Genomic DNA, 19,780 nt, shown 5'->3' on the forward strand with positions numbered 1-19,780 from the left:
GGCCCGTATTACGTGCTACGATCATGATGACTGAAAACCATTTTCAATCAAGCGCTAAATATGCAACTGTCACACTATTTCTAAAAATTATAATAAGTTATGGATCTAACGAGTACTATTTGTCGCTAGTTCGCTTATGCCATTAATGCGATCAACCACTTGAGAGCTATTGTGATTTAAAAAATGAGTTTCGATCACGGCCCTGGTGCTTGATAACTGCAACATACTGTTTTCCATGTGATGTCTAGGGGACAGTACAGTACGTGAGTACCTTCATCACCGGTCAGTGCCAGCGTCGATGTGCTTCAAAGGAATCGGCGGTGTGCCAAAGAGACTCTCCAGACGTACCTATTATAGCTTTTTTACAATTCTTGACTGAGATTTCGTAAACGCGTATTTGGCACTTAGTCGCCTGGGCGAATTTGACACTTTCCCAATTGGGAGCACCGTAGGAGAATAAAAGTTCCTTCACCTGGTTTTCCCAACTCAGAAAAATCTACCATTTTGCTGTTATTTTCAGGTCTCGATAGAAGACTTTCACCGCCAAAGCGTGAAGCCAACTCTCTACCCAACATTTCTCAACTTCAATAGTTTGTTGAACTTCTCTGGAATCGCTTAAATTATTTGTTATGTACTTATAACAAAGAACAAAGAAAGAGATTACAGTCAATTTTAAATTCCCTTTTTCTTGTGGTAAAAAAATCATTACACACAGTGAGCAAACAAAAAATTATTGCACAATTGAATAAACGTACATTATTCAAGCTTCGCAATGCAAACTAAGTAAATGTGAATACTCTCACCAACGCTACCAATGCACTTGACAATGATGCATTGGTACTGCAGCATTTTTTGCTAAGTTACAATGTAAAAATGTATGTGTGTTGATATTAGTGATGCACAAAACAGAGGAATTGGACGCACAAAAGTGAGTAGTTCACGAACAGACGGCTCGAGGGCTTACAAGAACCGAATACCCGATTTTAAATGATCGATTCATACCCGAAAAAAATATGGAAAATATGGAATTTTGCGTACTTAGATCTTACGGTTTTTTTTTCAATGTATCAGCTGACGTTTCTTAGACTTGTCTCTGAATTCACTGAAATTACTATCTGAGATTTTTCTCATAAAGGAACTATCTCAGCTCAAAATGTATTGAATATATCGACGTCTGTTGGAATATTGCCATATCTCCACCCTAGAATTTCTTTCAAAAATGCCATATCACATAGTTTGAAAAACACCCTTTCTCTGAATTTGTTTCATAAACGACCTACCTGTGCTCTAAACGTATTAAATTTATTCTGAAATAATGTGTTTCTGCAACAATTTCTAAGGTAGTGAGTTAAAAAAAAAAGTCCTGAACTAGGGTTCTTCAAGAAAAAATTATTATAGGGAGCTATGCAAAAGTTTAGTGAGATAGGGCGTTTTCGAAGCTTCAGCTGATACACAAATCAGCTAAGTAATTTTGGAGTCAAAAGTACTTGCTGTCATCCAAAAAGGAATCGGCGCATTCACGCCTTGACAACCACATCACTGTTGACGGACATAAACTCGAGGCTGTCAAGGATTTCGTCTATTTGGGAATCACTGAGTTGGTAAAAGCAGGTGGAGTAAGACTGACCTTGGTGCTCCCAATTGGTGTCAGTTATTGCGAAACGGCCAAAACCGCTTAGGCGGTTAAGCGCCAAGTAATGAACTTTCGGGTTCAACGTTATTTTGCGAGGAAGTGTGGGAGTCAGGGAGTTGTATAGTGCAACCCTCACAAAAAAGTTACCAGCGCAATTCATAACTGCTCCAAACCAAATGTCAACCTCACATACCCGTCGCGACGGCGAGGCTCTGGTGACCCCAAGTACCTTACGGAAGGATGCGGTGAATGACCCAGAATGTTCAATATGGTCCCACCGAATCACCGCTCTTCGACCCGGATGAGCGACTTGTATGGAAATATCACTAGACTACTAAGCCGTATGGGCGGGCGTGTATGCATAAGTGACTTAAACTAGGCGCATTTTGTATGAGTTAATACGGGATTGCCCGTATTGCGTATAAATGTAGGAAAACATTAGTTGAAGCAATTTTTAATTTTTATAATTTATTTAATAATTTTGGGAAAAATTTGATCAACGTGACATCAGGACGGACAAGGCGACAGCTGTTTCGATTATACCTTGTAAATCTCTTCGAAGCCTTTTCATGCGGGTTCAAATCCCACTCCTGGGAGAAAAGGCTTTGAAGAGATTTACAAGGTATAATCGAAACAGCTGTCGCCTTGTCCGTCCTGATGTCACGTTGTTTAAATTTTTCCCAAAATTATTTAAAAAAAAGCAGCATTTTTATTTCGTTTTTTCTTTTCAATTGAGTGCGTTTTCGATTCTTATTCAGCAAAAACACGCAATCAATACCCCAGAGGCGAAGTACTCACTCCAATTAATTCACTTAAGGTGAAATAGCGGGACTTTCGCTGCGAAATGGGGAATCTTTTCTCTCAGAGTCACTAGTAGTCAGTCCCAAGTAAATACATACAAAGGTTAACATGTGTTTAGCATCCTCTGTTATTCTATAAGATCAAATAATAATAAATAATAAAATTAGTAAAAATAACTATTGGACATCCGAATTACTAAAGCTTAGATAGTCATATCAAATCGTTCCCGAAATGGTAGAGCTAGTACCTTTATGGTGATATTTTCTGGAACTTACCGGACTAACATACGACAAAAAACCATCAACATCGCTAACACTCCCCAAAAGCTTCGTGGAGTCTCCTTATCGCTACAAGAAGAGAAAGAGCGCGAGAAAAGTTCAATCAGAAACTGCTGTAAAAGCTTAACCTAGGGGCCAAGAAGATGGTGGCTGCCTCATAGCAAAGTACGTCATTCATTCATTCTTAGCGATAACTTACTCCAGTTTTTAGCTGTCATATAATTATTGAAAAATACATGAATCCTGATGTTTATTCTAAAGTTGAATACAATGTTTTAAGTATCACATGTTTTAAGCATCATTGCACATTGCTCATTTTCCTAATTGAAGCGGATGCGCTCAAATTCTCAAGCTCTCCGTTGAATTGACCAGAATCGGGGTTTTCAATTCGCCCGAAATTAATAAATACTCGTATATGTGATGCCTTATATGTATTTGCACATCTCTATTTACTTGTCCGCGGTCAACATTGATTGAGTGCTATAAAATTGTAAAAGGCAACAAAATAAACAACAAATGAGAGTATGTTTGCATTCGCAATCATTACACTCTATCATGATGATACGCACCACTCAAATGCATCGCTGCACCACCAAAATAGGCCAACACATAATTTGACGTAAATCGCATTTAATTGCCGCTACCGAGGTTTACCACTAAAAGTAGTAAATTGTAAAATATTTATGTGTTATATACGACTTGTATGAAAGTTTATATGTACATTAGTACGTTTCTATCTATATGTGAACATAAGGGTGGTCCTTATAAATAAAAAAAAAACGATTTTGTCCAGTCTTACCGTTTTTTGTCGGGACAAAAATTAATACTTGATACCGTCAACAATAGCGTTATCGATTTTGGACATTAGAAATAAAAAATGTAATTCAAAATTTTTAGTCTCCATAGAGAAATCTTAACTTTGATCGCTGTTCTATCCTTAAACCGTCCCCAATCGGAACAAAAATATTTACGATGTGATATTTTGGTATTACTGTTTGATGGGATGAGACTGGAAAAAATCGGTAATTTTATTTATAAGAGGTACCCTAATGTAAATTTATAATTTAAATGTCCAAAAGTTAAAGCGTTGCCGGGTCACCTGCCTAGTTAAATGTAATTTGTCAATATTAAAGTGACAAGTGAGCGCATCTTTGTCACAGATTTGGAACCGGAATTCATACTTTTATGTACGCACAATAGACTTGCAGTAATAAAATTGCCGCTGGGCATAAAAGCTAATTATTAAATACAGTTATCCGTTTCATGTAAACAACAATTTCAAATTGTTTTGACTGAGGTGTTAAATATCTACTTTCACGCAAATATTGCTTTAGTGCAAACTGTTTACAGTGTTGAGCAAAAGTATTTTACTGAGAGCTGCGAATGTTTGTGCTTGGTTTAAAGAAAAAATTAAATAAATACAAGGTGGGATAATCTCCGAAGAGATATTAGGCCGAGGTTCTCTTCCAGTTTGCGTCGTACTCCTTTTACTTTTTTCTACAAATTGGCGGAACGAGACGTACATGTTTTACGCCGACTCGGACGGCATCTGCAAACCAGATGAGTTTTCACTGAGAAGCTTTTCATTGCAGAAATACACTCAGAGTGTTTGGCAAATCACTGCCGAGGGGCAACCCCGTATAGAAAAACTTTATTTCGATTGAAAATAACTTGTTTCTAAATTTGTTATGCTGCTTTGCCTGGGAATTGAAGCCAGGATCTTCGGTGTGGTAGGCGGAGCACGCTACCACCACACCACGGCGGCCGCCGGTTTAAAGTGCGCTCGTAAAAGGTGTGTACGTTATGATCCATCCATGTAGCAGTATACCAGATCTTCGGTGCAGAAATTAGACATCATAAATGAATATATGAATATAGGTCTCTTCTAACCATATTTGGGGCTCTCACCCTACACCGCCCCCGTTGAGCTCAGAACTCCCTCTCCCACGCTATAGCTCTTTAGAGGTCGCAACTATTGCACCTTATTAACTTAATCCACGACGGCGAAGGTGTATGTGGTAGAGTGCTCCGCCTACCGCATCAAATGTTCTAAGTTCAGGTACCGGGCAAGGCAACATCAACAATTTTGAAAAAATCAAAAGGGAGCATGGCGCAAACTGGATTATTATTCAGCCCCATTCATGAAAGGTATGAAGTCTTCGGCACAGCCGAAGAGAGTCCCGTCCTTACTTGTTTTTCTTTAATTTTATTTCAACTCAAAACAATTTTCTAAGCGAGTCGCCCCCGGCGGTGATTTGAAAAACACTCCAAGTTTATTTCTGCCATTAAAAGCTTGGTAGGGGAAACTCATCTGTATAGGGTTCGGAGTCGCCATAAAACATGTCCTGTTCCGCCAATTTTTAAGAAAAATCAAATGAAGCACGACGCAAATTGGAAGAGAAGCTCAGCCATGAATCCCTTCGGAGATTATATTATAGCTCGGCCTAAATTTCCTAAGAGATAAATTGCTCAAAATTTTTTTTATTATCAACTTAATCCCATTATGCCATCCTGATGAATAGAGCGATAGAATTATTGCATTGGGCTAGTACCTCTTCATCCTGATCACGACACTTAGCACCATCCTACAGATCTCATGTTACAGAACCCGATGACAGTTTAACATGAAGGAAACAAATTTTCGCTACGTGGCGCTGGAATCGTAATATTAAAAAAATAGTTTTAAGTTACTTCGCGGTGAGCTAGTGATGATACCTTGAACATAGCTTAGATTCTTTTTAAATTATAGTATTTAGAATAAAAAGATTTGCTAAATTAGACAGTGATCAAGATATTAAGAAGCATGTGAAATATTGCAATCCATTTTTAAGTAACTTCTCATTAAGCTAGAAACTTGAAAACTTACACATAGTTCAGGTCACCGTAACAATGCAACAAAATGAGAACAAATATCCGCTGCGTGGCACACAGGTCGAGGTAATTTGAAGATTCATAAGACATTTGGAATTTCAAGAACCGTCATTAAAGAAACCTCCCGGTTAGCTAGAGCTCTGAAATCTCCAACGTGGTTCAGAGTTCAACAACAGTTTGTCGCACGGATCTAAATATTTCGAAATATCTAACGGATTGAATGGAATCCTGCGATCAATTTTTGAGAACCCGGTGACAATGCATATGATAAGGGGGAAAACTTCGATAGGTTGCGAGATATTAAAAAAATGCGTACCAAACGGGTAAAACTTGCGATTAAGTTCCAAAAAATCTCCCAGTGATCTAGAAACTTCAAGCCTCATAGTTCAGAAGACCGTGACAATGCCACAAAAGGGGGAAAATCCGATTTCCGTTGATTTTTATGAAACTTTTTGGAAAGCTAGACGCTTGACATTTTAAACGTATTTCAGAAGCCAAAAGAAATGAAATACCTATCGCAAAAAGTTCCGCTAGGGAGCGCACCGATCCAAGGATTGAAATAAGTTGTAAGGAAGGGGGGGGGGGGGGGGGCATAGTGCGATCAGATTTTGAGAGACTTGCCATTGAGCTACAAACTTAAGGCTTCACATATAGTTTAGAGCTACGAAACACATAAAAAGGGGAAAAGATCCACTAGGTGTCACGCAGCTTTGCTTCTTATATCCCCCTGTTTACAATAGATGTTATTAAAATTTCAAAATCAAAGGTCACCAACATTATGTCTTTGTCTAAGGACACATTTTCCGCTGCGCTTTGGTCCATTTATATAAAGGAAGTGTTCAAAAAATTATATCATATTATTTTCGATTCATAACAGCAGGACCAAAGTCATAACGTACCCCAGTTTACCCTAGTTATGCATGTTGAACGGTTTTCTAGTTAAAACGCAAAAGTATTTAATGTAGTGTACATTTTTTGAATATGAGCTGGGTTAGGTTTTACTGACAGGTCAATAAAAACCTCACATAGACTGAAGGTGTCTATAGTGTTACCAGAAATTGCTTGACGAAGACCCCAATCAGGTGCCAGGACTTATGTTATAAAATAACTCCATCCTCTTGGCAAATTAAAAAAAAATTTAACCTCACGTGAAGTTAGCGTGTCACTTTTCGAAAACCACTTTGAAAACGAGTTGGAGAAATAATTTCTGCAGATGAAATTGCAGTAAATTTGCCGTGAATTATCCGTGAAATAAAAAAATTTGCTGCGGCTATAATTTAGTAAATATTTTTTTTTTTTTTTCAAATTTCTAAAATATGCCACGTATCTACGGCAAATTCATGGGCAAGAATTATTTTCCTAGCTGGTCTCTAAGCTGGTTTTCTGAGGGTGGCACGCTAACTTCACGTGAAATTGGCGTGCCACTCGATATTTTCTAAAATATGGTCGCGGTAAATATTTTTGTTTCACGGGTAAATTACGGAAAATTCACGACAATTTTCCTAATAGGTAATTTTTTTCCACGTAAAAGTTGTCTTGCCAACTTCAAAGAGGTCACGCCAGAAGGCAGTGTCTCGTTAGTATGCTCATCGTGAGCATTAAGTGTTCTCTCTTCAGAGGTATTAGCCATTTTGTGAGTCTAACGTCGTAGGATTTGTATGATCTTATAAATTTTGCCATCTCGCGCTTCTATCCACGCCTTTCTTGCTTGATGGATCATATGCAACTCCTGTTTCCCAACCGATTTGGGACGTCTTCCATCGATTCAGCGCGTGCTGGACCCTCCTTTGCCAATTCATCAGCCTTTTCATTACCTTCTATACATTTATGACCGGGAATCCAGTATAGCAGTATGGTCCGGCCTGAGAGATGTGTTTGTAATGCTTCTTTGTATTCAAGGCCACTTCTTGATGAAGTTCCTTTTGAAATTAATACCTTAATCGCCGCTTTGCTATTAATATATGTATTGACGCTACTGCAGCTGAAGCACGCTGCCTACAGAATTTTTGCTGCTTTCTTCACGGCTATAATTTCCGGCTGAAAGACTGTCTGCAGTAATCAGGCAGCCTGTATGATCTACTTATTTCTAGACCGACATAGTAAATAGCAGAATATGAGCTGGCTCTTTTTAAATTTCCCGACTATAGCATCATTCATCAAATGCAAAGTTTTGGTATACGGGTGGCTACACCCCTGCACTTTACCTATTCGTCATACGTACAACATCTCAAAATAAACACAAACCCTCAACCTTAGTGTAATTATTTACTTTTGTACATTAATTAGGGCTTTCATTTTGTCTAATAATATTTAACCATATCATTTTTGTATTTACTTTTTACAGAAACTACAACAAATACGCCGAGGACACCACGTCGCGTGACAGTGATTCGCTGATACAAGAATATGGCAATATACCCACAGAGGAGGCGAGTACGTATTGTTGGCAGCATCCGCAGGTGCGTGAAAATTGGCGAACTGTCTTAGCTGCCGTCACATTATTGATTATTGGCACTGGTCTCTTTGTATTTGGGACATTTGCTGTCACAGATCCGGCGAATATATCACAAGGTGTGGTTTTCTTTGTTGCCGGTCTTATCTGTTTTATACCAGGCGCCTATCATGTTGTCTACATTTGGTTGGCAGCTAAAGGATATCGAGGGTTTGACTTTTATCATCTACCGTTGTTTACATAAAACAACGACGACATTGATGATGAAGATTATAATGGTAATATTGGTGATGATGATGATGATGATGATGATGACGATAGCAAAGGCGGTGATGGCAGCAAAGACAACAATGGCTATAGCGAAAGCGACATAGATGACGATGGCATTTGTGAAAAAGATATTAATTAAGATGGCAATGACAATGATAAAAGCGATATGAGAATGAGATAATATGGTTATTGAAGTTTATTTACTTCGTATGGTATTCGTTAAGTAATTTGTCGTTTGATATTTACAAAATTATCAAATCGTTATCATTCGCTATTGAGTTGTCGAAATTTCGTTTTTGCCAGGCAAAGACTTTATTTATGTTGACAGGTGAAATATTTGGTCTGCATTGTTTTTTATTGGCGACAGCACTATGAAAATATTTATTTTTTTTTTGGATATTTTTACGTTTGTGCAAACAATGCAAAATAGAATATGGCATTAAGTGAGATTTATATACATACATAAGTAGTTAAGTATATATTTTTCAATCGAGTGTGAATAAGCAGCTGATTTTTTTCATTTCATCATTCGTTTCATTTCCATTAAAAAACATTTTTGCGTTGTGCTTATAGAAAGAGCAAAAGTCCACAGATAATCGAAGATATATGTATATCCACTGACAAATCACACGTCATTGAATTGCTGTGATATTTGACCTACAAAAACAGCCACAATAAAAAATAAAGGGTGGTCCATTTAAAGGTTTCATTAAAAATGTGTGAAATATGTGCAATTATTCATATTGAAAGGAAGGGTTCATATTGCTACATCGGCCGTTGTCACGGTAGAGCATTTTGTTAACTCAAACTAATACTCTGTTACACAAGTAGTTTACAGCTCATTCTTAAATCGAAGTTTAGACGTAGCTAAATATATCGAACGAAATCGACTGCCAAGAGGAATATAACCTTATCATGATTGCCTTTTCAAAAATTCCATATATGTGAAAACTTCATATTGTAAAACGCCCTTTCTAAGAATTTGTTTAAAGAACGACTAATTTGAAAACAAAAATTCAATTTGTGTTGACATAAGATAGGTCGTTTATGAAAAGAATTTTGAAATAGCGTGTTCTTCAACCGAATTCTGAGGCAAAGCGTTATTGAAGCAAATTCTGAAATAGGTGGTTTTTCAAAAGTTTTCATAGATAGAACGTTCTTAAAACGGCATCCGAGATAGGGTGATATTTCACTTAGCAGTCGAAACATAAATTAATAAACAAATGAAAACCCGTTGAAAATATCGATACCAGAATTGTTATACAGCTTATATTTTTCACACAGTTTACAAAAACAAAATACAAAAAAATTAGAGAATGAAACTGGAAACTATATATAAAAATGTTTATAAGTTATGAATTTTATGAGCACTAACCCCACTAAAAATTTCACAGCTATTCCGAGTAAAAAATTTCGATTACTGATCATAGAACACTATACGGGACCTGTCACTCTTAAAAAGGAGGGTTGACATAAGGTCAACGGCCATTAAGTCAATTGATCTTATGGCCTCTTGAAATAACCACAAGATCAATTAAAGTTATCAGCATATGAAATGGCCACGACGTCAAATTCAAAAGGATGGAATTTTTAGAATTCGAGTTAGTGTATTCCAAAAAAATTTAATGCGGTACGTATTTTCCTATATTCAGATTTCAGCTCAGCGAAAAATGAGATAACAAAAGGTCCGGCGAGGAATTCTTTAACAATAAAAAAAATCGCTCGGGGTTTTATCCCAAATTTTCGGCTGCTGCGCTGCTTTTCCTATGTTCACTCATTTCATTGTAAAATCGCATTGAAAAAAATTCTGGCGTGGTTTTCTTTAGAATGAGAAACTATCCAACAAAACAGCCTTATGAAAATTTGGGTTAAAAAGTCGCGCGATGTATCACAATATCTTCAAGGAGGCATGGGACCTGCAAGGAGATTTTACTGGAATTCTCTTATAATTTGTGGTGTTCTTGAAATGTTGTCTTCAAACTACTTTTAAAGTATTTTTATTTTTGATATGCCGGAATGCATACTTCGGTCTAGTAGGAGAGCACACACCACCGAGGTACTTAGCCTGTTTAAATTCCAGCAAGTAAAGTCGTGTGGGATGAATACGTAAAGCTCTGGCCTAGCATAAACAGGTTTCAGTAGTACTACTTATCCCCTTTAGGGTTAGAAATACTGCTGGCATTGCTTTATAAGACAACGTATGTCATGTTTGTATGCCACCACAATTGACCATTTAGACCCCGCCCTTTCTTTTAAGGACTGTGTAAACCTTGCACAGCATTTTGTGTTTGTACCTCGAATATCGCCCATATTCTTACAACGTCCGACGGTGTCAACATTAAAAGCTACTACTGGTTGGTTTTAGGCCCAATAGTACTAAAGTGAATCTGAAAAAGAAGTCTATAGTAAAGATTGCGTATAGATAAACTTGAAGAGCTGAATCTGGCGAAGAGGGCTTAGATTACGAAGGCATCATTAAACATGTTTGCTGTGTGTCCCCGATGGCGAAGAAGGGGTCCTGTACTTTGTTCTTTAACATTTTTAAATGACTGCTGTTATCTTAACGATGTTGCGCTCACACATTTTTGTTTGATTGCATAAAATCCTACTTCCGAACCGCTGGCTTTTTATATGCTTAGAATCGAAGGCTACTAGCCAAAGATGGTCTGACCGAATAGGCATCCCTGTTATTTTGGTGTTTAGATTCAATAAATATGGTTGGCCAATTTGTGTCGCGACAACCGCACGAGAGTTGTAAAATCCTGTATTTAAGAGTGTTTGAATTCTGGAGAATTCGAGAGAAAAGTTTTTCGAAAGATTAATGGACCTCTACGCGTTGACAATTGCGCGTACCGAAGAAGATTTAACGATGAGCTGTACGAGCTCTACGCAGATATCAACATAGTCCACCGAATTAAAACGCAGCGGCTGCGCTGGCTAGGCCATGTTATGTGAATGAGAGGTGACGCTCCGGCCAAGAAAGTGTTTCTATCGGAACCCGCCTATGGAAGCAGAGGTAGAGGGCGCCCCCACTCCCCTCGACTGACCAGGTGGAAAACTATTTAAACTCCCTTGGTGTGACCAATTGGCATTGTTGGACGGCCATAACCGTTTAAACGGTTAAGCGCTAATTAAGTAAGTAAGTATTGAATTTTGGAACATTATCTACTCATTGTCTGCAATATGAACCCACAGACTTGAGCTCGAATTCGTTTTGCATGCGCCAAGCCACAAATATTCTGAAATAGGCAAATCAAGTATAAGTTTCTTAATTTTGAGAATACTGGGCCTCTGTGAATTCAATACCCAACTCGAAAGACTCTATGGTTTATAGTATAAAATAGAAGACTTATTAACTTTATTTTTCCATTTTTTGGAATATCATTAATGTAGAAGACGTTGTGAATTCTATTAGTGATATTTCGTCGTAAACAGCATTGCTTTACGCATTACGCATAATGACGCAAGCTTCCGTCGATAATAAAGTATTTGTACTAAGCTGAGCGGCTTATCGCTCTTATTCTGTATATTTTTTTATGGTTCTAAACTAAAGCAGAGGTATATGAAGTAGTAAATCTTGTTACCCTCCCGTTCCCGTTGCTTTTATGCCTACAATCTATAACCGAGCTTCTTTCTCAAGTACCAACAGCATTTACAAAGAATATCAGCTCTCTTTGAGAAGGCGTTCTTGTAGGTCTTACTGAACATAATCCTGTATTAACTCTTCTGTGTAAAAAGCTTCTCTAGGTAAGGCTTTCCGGAAGGAGCTGCCACTGTCGAAAGGAATATAACCAGAAACAACCGTCCTATATGGACCACCGTGGTGTGATGGTAGCGTGCTCCGCCTATCACACCGTATGCCCTGGGTTCAACTCCCGGGCAAAGCAACATCAAAATTTTAGAAATAAGATTTTTCAATTAGAAGAAAATTTTTGTAAGCGGGGTCGCCCCTCGGCAGTGTCTGGCAAGCGCTCCGATTGTATTTCTGCCATGAAAAGCTCTCAGTGAAAACTCATCTGCCTTGCAGATGCCGTTCGGAGTCGGCATAAAACATGTAGGTCCCGTCCGGCCAATTTGTAGGGAAAAATCAAGAGGAGCACGACGCAAATTGGAAGAGAAGCTCGGCCTTAGATCTCTTCGGAGGTTATCGCGCCTTACATTTATTTATTTTTTTATATGGACCAGCCTTTTTGTTATCGATATCTTGCAAACATTCGTCTTCGGTAAATTTAATCCGACCCATCTTAGATTTATATACACACCTACATAAATAGTGTCTATTGTGAATACTTGAATTATACCGATATTACATAATCGAGGTAACTAATATATATAACAATAGATGTCGCTCTACGAATTAAGTTGCAAAAAAGTGTATAAACTAAACAGAAACAGTATTTTTAATATTTGTAACAATACACTTTTTTTATTTGGCAACAAAAAAATTCCAGTTGTATTTAAAACAAAATTTTAATTGAAATAATATTTTTACTTTCTTTAAAAGCGATTAATTGTAAAACTGCAGTGGCTGCAAGAACATAAGCACTCTGATGAACTTACAAATATGGAAATATTTGTATTTGGATTCAGAGCTTTACCTGAATCACATTTTTAACTGAGCTTTTTGGCTAACGGCTTTCATGCACTCTTGATCAATATGTTTTGCTTTCCATTTCTTGTCCTTTGCATCGTTCATAGGTTAATGAGGATTATTCCGGTAGTCACCTGTACGGCTGGTCCTGATACGGTTCGATAATTGTACACTACTACAGAGCTGCTGCTGCTTTCTATACAAATGTAATGCGTTTAAAGCGGTTCTTATTTTAAGTACACTTTTGCAAAGCTCGAAGGCACAGAGCCGGTTAAGCCTCCTGCATGCTTCTTTTACATATTGTAACGAATTTACTTGCAATTCCGCTTATTTCAAATCTTCTACTAAGGTTCGAATCACTAAACTGTTGAATAAATATCTCCAATATGTAATAATGCAAAATGGCCTTTATTAAAGTACTTCACAATAACACTCAAACTGTGCAACGAATAGCTTGCTTAATTGATAGCTGATTGCTAGCTCAAATGAAACTCTACTATTCAAAATAATACTGCTCTTGCTCGCTAGATAGCGTCTTAGTCGAAACTGCTTGACAACTCAAATCAAACTGAATTCCAGCGCCTCTACAATTGCCGCCATTTATAGTCTTTGATTTCAACCTTCGCATCTTCTAGGCGCTTCCATAATCTACTAGTCCAGCAGCTCTCAAACTTCTCAGATGTAACTACAATTGCACAATTTTATAGTTTTTCTCATTGCATACTTATAGGAGTATCTCAGATATATGCATGTGCTTGTGCATTGACTCTCCGCTGCTCGTATACGTACATGGTACATATGTGTAGACGCAATTATTGTTTCGTTTATGTAGATACATAATGATTGATCTATGGATGTGAATTCACGTCACTGCTTAGCATCGGCTTAGAAATGGCAGCACTCCTTAGTTTTCCTAATATTCGTAACAATATCAAGCTGTTATAACTGCTGCAATATCGTCTGCTTATCCGTCTAAGAAGGTATCATCTGTAATTTTTTTGCATCAATTCGGCTACATTTCATAGGTCAATGTAACGAAGCCTATACTGCTGCATACACCGAGTTCATTGTCCATGGGCGCGTCGACGTTTTGTATATAAAGCATTAATTTCTTAGATTGCATAGGATTTGAAAGTGTCGCTTTAAGTCAGTCACATCGTCTATTTCGCTTCTCGAGTGAAAAGTTGCAAGATGGGAAGCTCGTCCAGATTTGATAAATCATTGCTATGCGACGTCTACATTGATGGGACATACCGGCTCGCTATGGTCCACAGCAACATGGTTTTGAGTTCGTTATTCGCTCAACAACAAGCAAATCGATTTTGGTACATTAACACAGAAAATTATCACAGCATGACTTGAATAGCGTTGGGTTGGTCATAGCGCATACTAAAAGCAAACGGTACCCCAATCTATCACTCATTCATTATTTGACTTCTCTGAAGCTTTTGAGAGCACTAATAACAAACCAGGCATACCTTTGCATAAAAGAGTCAATGCTTTATTGTTCTACAGTTTCAAAATACTGTTGACCTGGAAATTTTGATTTTTGTAACTCCAAGATGGCAGTTGCGACTTTGATTGACGTTGTAGGTTTTTTCTAGGCTAAGTTTCTCGTGAACCCTTGCTATATATATTATGTTAAAGGGAACGAGTCTCCATAGTTACGTCAAAAAAACGTTATCCATAAAAGTGACTAGGAACGAGTTAGTTTTTTGTTTATTTGCTTAGAATTTACCTGTAAAGTTATGACCCCTTACTCGGCGAACAATTTTATTTCTGCAAAATTGACTACATTTAAAGCAGAGATACCCTCAAGTGCTGCGTAGAGCGTCGGACATTTATACGGCATTCACATATGTCGCTGCTCTGCAGGCAGTGAATCAATCAGTTTTCGCTTGTACTTCAAGCCACTGGTGACCTGTTATGAAACTTCTCGCTCTCTGAGAGCGCGTGAAAACGTGCATTTTTTTTAATATTGGCCATAGATGCCATCGTGTTCAAAATCAAATTTGGGCCTTTCAGAATAACTTTGGGGTATTTTACATGGTAAAGGTTTTATTTAAGATTTTCACCAAAAATTTGCTCAACATTGTCAATTGGGATATCAAAAAACTCGAATTTATGTCAGGATTACAAACCCTAAGAAAGAAATAACTCTTTCACCCGTGGAAAATTCAGCTGTGACAACACCTTTCATCGAAGGGCTGCACACGAAACGGGTTTTGGAGCGACTTTCGATTGGTGAAAAAGTTGGCTTCTTAGCCTTCGCATTGATGTAAGTGGATGGATAAAGGCCATGTTTTTGTGGCGCGTTGCGACATTCCATTTTTTAAAGCTGAGATAAATTTTACGTATACGTATAGGTTAACGTAACATGTTTCATTAACTGCTTTTTGCGGACGATAACTCAGGTACTTCACCAAGTTTTATCTTTTTAAAATAACAGTGGATCTAATTTCGTATAAATTTTTTGCGGTTTTCATTGTATGTGGATATACATATACGTTTGTATCAAAGCCAAGAAGGGGGATAGCCGTTCATTGTTATCTTATGGCAATCGAAATATATTATTTCATATTTTTTTACTTATGTATCTACCACAAAATATTTTTATAAAACTTTGCCTTTTTTTATAAATTTGTATAAGCTTGCTCACTGATTTATTCCAAAATAATGAAAACGCACCGATTTCCTGGAATTTTTTTGGCGCGTTTTACGCAACTCTATAGCCATCTGATATTCAAGACCCATTCTTGGAAACGAATTAACTTTTGTTTACAATTGAATGACCAGACTCATTCCTGGAAACGAATTGAGAGAGAATGAATGTTTCGTACCAGGTCATCAGTGCTTCAAGCAGTAAACATCTCGTACGTAGATTTTATGGTTACATTTTTTTCACAAATCTCCTTATACACACATACTACTTACTACAGTAAGTTTCGGGTTTATATTCGAAGCTCTACTGGCTTTGTGCAACACTGGCTTAAATGACCTCAGTGAAAATGGTATTGCAGTTCTTTGTATTTGTTCTTCATAAAGGAATATGCGTGATGTGTAGGTGTTTACAAGGGGAATGGACCAAACAATTTTTCCATTAATAACATTTTTTAATTTGTAGAAACGCACTCGTATTGTAAAATCGAAGTTTTTAATAAATATCCCAACTGTACAGTTACTAACATTTCGAAACTTAAACTTTTACTAGATTAAAACCCTAAAAATTAATGCAAATGCATAAAAAAATAATTGTTTATATTAGGTGTTTTTATAAATTTCTTAAATTATTCTTATATAATTCTAGTACACCTTTTAGCTCTTTTGCCGCTTTTCTTTCTCACTGTTTTACACGCTACTTTTTACTAATTTTAATGCACTTAAATTTATTAAAGTTGTATGTATGTTTTGAGGTTATGTTTGAAAAACAAAAAACATTTTTAAATATAGAGTTTATGTTTAATCATTGAATTAGAATTAAAAGTGTATATGTAATTATGGAAAGACTTTCAATTTTTTTGTAATAAAAATAATTTTTTAAATTACGAAAACAAAATAATTTAATAAAGTAAATGGCAGCATAACTAAGTTAATAAATAGCTTAAGTCATAATTATATTGGTTTTGCTTAATTAAGAAAAGAAATAAATTAAATAAGCAGTCTTACGCTGATTGTGGATACACAGTTGAAAAATATGAACTGATTAATCCTGAATATCTCTAAAATTACAGCAGCTACATATAAATGTCGCTTACAGATAATAAATATTTACATACATACATAAAACCTAACCGAAAATCGCTATTGAGCTGCATAAGTTTAAGAATTAAGTGAACCAAATAAAATATACTAAGTATGCTATATATGAATTTATATACTATATTTATGTATACAACTTTTGTAAGACCCGCCCACTTTATTTCTTACTCGAATTTTGTTTTCAGTTTTACTGCTTTTTTTGTTTAGTGTATAATTGTATAGTCATATAAGATATTAATAAGAAAAACTCTCAGAGCATGTTTGTGCATTGAGTAGCGATTCTCTTGTGGAGATACCGGAAAAAATAGTCCCACGTAATTAGAAACCTAACACAGTATGAAAAGTTTATATTTTTACCCATTCTGATGCTGCGTACAAGAAATATCAAAATAGAAGGACCCGCAATTTTCGAGAAGCTGCGTGATTTGTGCCTGTGTATTTTCAGGCGCAGCGATTTTTTGTCGTGATTGTGACTGAACAGCGAGTGAAGAGCAATATATTATCTAAATAAACACATCATTCAATCACATATTGCTACAAAATGAACAAATAATTCGTGGTTTGTACCTCTATCTGCCGCTAGGTGTCACAGTAAACGGCTACAAACGCCTCGCTTGTAGATTACTGTGACCAAAGAGGATAGATATAATAAGAGCCGTCACTCGTTATTTTTTAGGCATTTACTCGATGTAAACTGTGAGGTAGTCGCTACTTTTTTTTATGAGGGACATTTTTGAATTGCCTCCCATTTATCCATGCGGTGTAGGCACTTTATGCAAGCGTGATTTTTTGAAAGAGAATTAAATAATTAATTAAATACAGTCGGAAAAGTAAACACAAATAAATACCCCATGAATATGTATAGAAGACATTTGTAAACATCTCGCCCAAAAAAAAGTAGCGACTATCTCACAGTTTACATCGAGTAAATGCCTAAAAAATAACGAGTGACGTCTCTTATTATATCTATCCTCTTTGCTGTGACGTCCAGCAGTTGGTAACAGCAAAGAGGATAAATATAAGAGATGTCACTCGTTCCTGTTTTTTTCGGGCGAGATGTGCATAAAGTGTCTTCTATACATTTTCGTGGGGTATTTTTGTTTATTTTTCCGACTGTATTTAATTAATTAATTCTCCTTCCAAAAAATCACAGTTGCATTCGGTGCCTACATCCCATGGATAAATGGGAGACAATTCAAAAATCTCCATCATAGAAAACATTCGGCATCAATTTTTTGATTTCCAGCGAGTTAATCGCAACTCGTTACAGACTGGTGGCTCTTATTATATTTATCCTCTTTGGTAACAGCACAAAATACGGATTGACAGGTGTTGGCATAGCCGCCTATGCTCCAATGTTCCAATTTACTGCGCCATCTAGTCCTAAACAGTTCACAAGCTCATTGATTCATAATATCGCAGCTAATTGTTACTGTGCTGAGAGCTGTGATTGAATCGGTGATTACGCTTTTCAGTCAGTCACTGTGATTTTTTCGAAGATGTTGCTGCGATTTATTGTAATATTTAAATTGCTTAGAAAAAACAACATTCAGTTGGATGAATATTTGCTGACATTACTCCATAGGGTTTTTGTAATTTATCAACTGTTTCCTAAAACCTAATATTCTGATCTAAACTTCGTACCAAATGTTTTTCCCTGAAATCATCAGAGGACTCTTACTATTTATGTGCTACAAATTATGCTCTTAATATAAAAATGCGATCTTAAAAATGCAATGATAAATGGTTGTAAAATATGGCAAAAAATAAAATAAATAAAATAAAATTTTCCAAACATTTTGCTCATAAAAATGTGAAAGACAAAAACTACAAGCGATATTTATTTATATAAATTAATTGCTAAAATATATTAGTATTTAGGTATTCAATAAAACGTCCCTACACTTTTTCTGGCAATTAAATTTATTTTTCGAATTTGGTTAATATTTTTATAACGATATATACTACATACATACATATGATGAGTAATAATAAAAATCTCGATTCATATTAAAAATTAAAAGGAAATTGTGTTTTATTTTATAGATCTCGATTGCGTCATGTGGAATCAAAATTTGAAAATGTGTCGTATATCACCGCGATTTCAGTTTCAACTCTTCGGCCTAGAAATCGGATAACAAACACCTGAATCTTTCGACTATTTTTTTTTTTTTTTGCACTTTTGACTGATAGTAAAGATTGGATTTCATGAAACGAATAACCATCATTACCAATGCGTTATAAACACAAACAACAAAACGCAAGAGCTGTATTTGTAGGTTAGGTTAAGAGAGCGTGCGTGAGTGTTACCCACACTTCCACTGGGAGACATTTTTGTACTCCCAACGGACCTCAGTAAGTACAGGGTGGCGGCAAGTTCGTTTAGCCTGATTACCTCCTCGACTCCTCTTTCTCCTCATCCTGACAGCTTCTGCAGAAGGAGCTTGTTGGTATTCGGTGCATAGGTGCGATGGCACAATGACCTGTGATGACACCCGTATGTACCCTCACCGCAGATTTGTTCAGTTTGAAAAAGAAGGTGGTGCCTTTCCTATTCAAGCATGGCCATAAGGACATTGAGACTTCACATTCAACCCCATAGCAAGTCCGTTGTCCTGTTCTCATATTCGTCAATTCTCCCTAGGAGATAACTCAGCGGCGGTCGGACGGAGCTGTCCACCTCACTTATGACTAAGTCGGAACCTTTCCTAGCCATCTCATCCGCGAGTTCATTCCCTTCAATGCCGCTGTGCCCAGCGACCCAGCAAAGGGAGATATTGAGATGACTTATAGAAGCAAGAGAGGCTCTACACCTCCGCACGATGTCCGATTTTATCATGTTGGACTTTAATGGCCTTAAGGCTGCTTGTTACGTCGTTGTTGGAGACCGCACTATCTTGGAGCGGCTTTTCCGCTCTGTCTATGGCATAGACCTCGGTTTCGAATACACTGCATGCCTCAGGAAGTCGGAATGATTAGCTTAACTGTAGATGTGTTGAGTACATCCGAACGTCAGTTCCCTTTTCCATTTTCGAGCCGTCGGTGTATATTGTGATGCCCCTGCCGTTGTCTAGGCCTACTTCCCATTCCTCCCTTGAAGGATATCGTATGTTCTGAACCTAGAG

At 37.0% G+C, this 19,780-nt stretch overlaps 1 protein-coding gene across 1 annotated transcript in view; it reads left to right on the plus strand.

Annotated features, from left to right (window-relative positions):
• Nucleotides 1–18,450, plus strand: part of LOC137252128 (transmembrane protein 134) — an 83,804-nt gene extending 65,354 nt beyond the window's left edge. The window contains exon 2 of the mRNA XM_067787406.1: nucleotides 7,928–18,450. Coding sequence (XP_067643507.1) covers nucleotides 7,928–8,279 — 352 coding nt within the window. The 3' untranslated portion in view covers nucleotides 8,280–18,450. The remainder of the gene's footprint in view (nucleotides 1–7,927) is intronic.
• Nucleotides 18,451–19,780: the final 1,330 nt, after the last annotated feature.

Source organism: Eurosta solidaginis, chromosome 5 (assembly GCF_040869045.1).
Source record: "Eurosta solidaginis isolate ZX-2024a chromosome 5, ASM4086904v1, whole genome shotgun sequence".
Classification (NCBI taxonomy): domain Eukaryota; kingdom Metazoa; phylum Arthropoda; class Insecta; order Diptera; family Tephritidae; genus Eurosta; species Eurosta solidaginis.